Source organism: Lactuca serriola, chromosome 2 (assembly GCF_051521515.1).
Source record: "Lactuca serriola cultivar US96UC23 chromosome 2, Lser_US96UC23_V15, whole genome shotgun sequence".
In the NCBI taxonomy this organism is placed as follows: Eukaryota; Viridiplantae; Streptophyta; class Magnoliopsida; order Asterales; family Asteraceae; genus Lactuca; species Lactuca serriola.
In genome coordinates, this window is record NC_136409.1 from 60,907,999 (window position 1) to 60,911,624 (window position 3,626).

Consider the following 3,626-nt stretch of genomic DNA (forward strand, 5'->3'; position numbering starts at 1 on the left):
AAACAAAGTACGAACTCATATATAAAAACTTAGATGCAAATTCATTCTGAAAGAATGTTATTGCTGGCATTAACGACGGATTTAATTAGTTTCCATAAAAAGAGAATTATAATTATGAATATCATTAAATATACATACAATTATGGAAATCATTTAATATCTATAATTATTTAATTAAATAATTATTTAATTGACTAAATTTCTATTGGTACATTCTAGGACACAATAAATGTAAAAAACAAAATAACGTAACCCTATATATATATATATATATATATATATATATATATATATATATATATATATATATATATATATATATATATATATATATATATATATTTCAAAGTCAATATGTGGTGGCATTTATGTGATGATACCATAGTTAAGAATTTAACACACTGGTAGTACGACACCAAAATGGCAAGAACAATAAAGCTTCTCCGGCCTCTAGTTTCTACAAAAATGTAGTTGTTAGAAAGGAGTATTCTTTCTACTAATTTTTTATTTTTAAGTGTTTTTTGTTCAACTTTAAACTCAAATATTTTATTTTTTGTTATATAAGTTTTACGAAGATATACATATATAAATAGATTGTTTTTTAAATGTAATTTCATTATTATAAGTTTTATCAAAAATTATATAACACAAATAAAATTACTTATAGTCAAATTTGAAAGAAAAAGACTTTAAAATTCAAAGGTTAACAATAATTTTGGAAATTTATCAAATTCATATAGGTTTAGATTTATTTACCCGAACATTAAACCATTACCATTTTTGCATCTTTATTTCCGACTTGAACTATAGCACAATGGAAAGGAGGTTGCAATGAAAACGATCGAACCTTCTCTCTTCAAGGAAACTAGTAACCTGGTTATGATTTATTATTATTATTATTATTATTATTATTATTTTTGCTTCGACCGAGAAGAAAATGTGAGGAGGTGGGAACGGAGGAGAGAATAACATGCATGACTGGTGGCCGATTTCATCTCCACCAGAATCCAATCAACCAAAAAAAATAAAAAAATCAACGCCATCCACACCAAAAAGATGGGACTGATTGTGGAGCAAAACCTGTGCAAAATACTTTGGAGAAGAAATTTAAAAGAATAAGGAGTCAAGGAGATCGAAGAAATGACAAAACAAAAATGCCAATGACATTCTTCGATCGGTGCTCCTCTTGTTTAATGACAAAAATGATTTTCTAATGAAGATAAAGCAAGAGAATTAGTTAGAAGCTGTTTGCAAGGTCTCCAAAATGCTTGTTTTTTCCCCTCGTCATTTTACCTCATATCGACAATGAAAAAAACTCCTGCGTTGCACTACCAATCATGGATAATGATGTGTGACTAAGCCTCAAGTAATACTTGACTACATACATTTTATATAATTGCAAGTTTGTTTAAAAAAAACAAACAAAAATAATACAAATATAGCAAGTTCGGCATTGCCTTTTATTAACTTCATGACTGATCACATGTCCAAACTTACAACCAGGACATTTTTATTTTGGGCATACAACATCTATGGAAGTATTTTCATTTGTCGCAATTTCTCAACCCACACAGCAATGCTCTCAAGTGTGTTTGCATGCCCAAAAAACCCAAACTCTCGACTCTTATTCATGCTACAAACATTTTGAATATCTAGTTTTAAAACATTATCTAGCAATCCGAAGCAAGTTATCTCCTCCATTTTTGTCTTGTACAATCCATTTTCTTCCACGATTCTATCCCAAACCTCTCCTTTGTCTTTCATGAAGTCCACACAATCGAAGTTGTCTTTCTCATCGAATGCCACAAACTCGAGTCCAAATACATCACAAAGCACTATCCACATACTTTTCCACGTAAACATATCACCGTTTGTGCAGTTAAAAGCTTGATTCTTAGCGCATTTTGTCGTTGATGCCCATATCTGCTGCTCCGCTATCAGTCTAGCATCAGACGCTTCGCAAAAGTGGCCCCAGTTGTACTTTTTACCAAAAAACCTACATGAATTCGATGGTTATGATCGATATTCATTTTTTAATTAGTTTTTTGTTTTCAAAACTTTGATTTTCAATGTAAAGATGTACTGAAAGTAAAACAAAATAAGCACCTGAATGGATAGTTTTCGTGCTTGCACACTAATGCATAAACGGAGAGCGTAAGAAGGAAATTATAGCTACTTCTTGAAGATGCACCAATGATTATGGAAGGACGGTGTATAGAATAGGTGAACGCTTTGGAGTATGAAAATATAATGTCTTCCAAATCATGGTAAAAGTTTGGAAATGGTAGTCTAGGGTAATCCTCTCTAAAGGGTGGTTCATGAGGGACGAGTTGAGTTGAAATGACTGAGTCAGTAATCGGCCCAACATATTGCTTTGTGCCTGTTTGCAACGTCACGTGACTCAACTTTGAGTTTGGAGAAGATGTTAATGCACTTAGGACATTGGAAAGCATAGTTGAGTTTCTGGAAATGTTTAGTTCTTCGCTTTCATTGGCTTGTAAAGCTACCCAGAAGAGATGGGTGATTTGGGTGGAGAGTGGAGAGAGGATTTTTTGAGTGTTTTTGTGGTTTAGGGCATCTAAAATGATGTGTTTGTCGAGGAGGGAGGATTGGAACCAGGTGGGTAAGGCCCGTCGTGAGACACCGTAGACTGTCCAAGGACCACCTAATGCCATTGGCATCTTCAAGGCCTCGGTCAAGGTTACACCCACCATGCCAGTGACTCCTACAATGAGAGCGACCGAAGGCTTAGAGTTTCCTTTCTCCATTGTATACACAAGATAGGGGGTTGAAGAGTGAGAGAGAAGGAGAGAGAGGAGAAAGGTATTTATAGAATGGTGATATTGAACTATCAACTTATATGAGCTGCGTATTTAGAGTAATTAATAATTAGATTTATTACGATTTATGTCATCCAAAATGGACAAGCTTTTTTAGTGAATCTACCATTAGATTTATTACCATGTATCCGGCTAATTACAAAAAACTTGAATATTTACGTGCGTCGGTTAAAAAACAAGGTTTTAACATAGGCATAGGGGATAAACACACTCACGCACCAACATCTCATTTTACCATATACTATATCATGAAAATAATTTATTTTATAATTATTCTATTTTAAAAATTTTAAATAAATTTTTAAATACAAAAAGAAATAAAATACTAGATTTTAATTAAACATAAAAAAATTATATATATATATATATATATATATATATATATATATATATATATATATATATATATATATATATATATATCAAACTTGTAAAAATCATTTGGAGGTCGACTGACAATAATCATACTAGGCGGAGATTAATCGGGAATTAATTGGCGATCCTAAATTATTCAAAAAATGAATACTCCCTAAAAAACTAAGTATTTGAAAATTTAAAATTTTAGAATTTTGAAATTTTGAAAATTTTAGTATTCCCTCCGTCCCAAAATTATTGTCTATGCTTGACTTTTTAAGTATTTTTTATTTAATTTTGACCTTAAATAATTTACTTTTTGTTATATAAGTTTTTATGTAAAATATACGAATAGATTGCTTTTTAAATGTATTTTCAATATTATAAGTTTCATCAACAATTATATAACACAAATAAAGTTATTTCTGGTCA

General features: G+C 30.9%; 1 protein-coding gene across 1 annotated transcript; it reads right to left on the reverse strand.

Moving 5' to 3' along the window:
* Positions 1 to 1,451: 1,451 nt before the first annotated feature.
* Positions 1,452 to 2,781, reverse strand: LOC145090313 (3-oxo-Delta(4,5)-steroid 5-beta-reductase-like). The gene is made up of 2 exons (XM_079028593.1): positions 2,107 to 2,781; positions 1,452 to 1,996 (listed from the first exon to the last, which is right to left on the reverse strand). The coding sequence occupies exons 1-2, from the start codon at positions 2,766 to 2,768 to the stop codon at positions 1,531 to 1,533; spliced, it is 1,128 nt and encodes a 375-aa protein (XP_078884719.1). The 5' UTR covers positions 2,769 to 2,781; the 3' UTR covers positions 1,452 to 1,530.
* Positions 2,782 to 3,626: the final 845 nt, after the last annotated feature.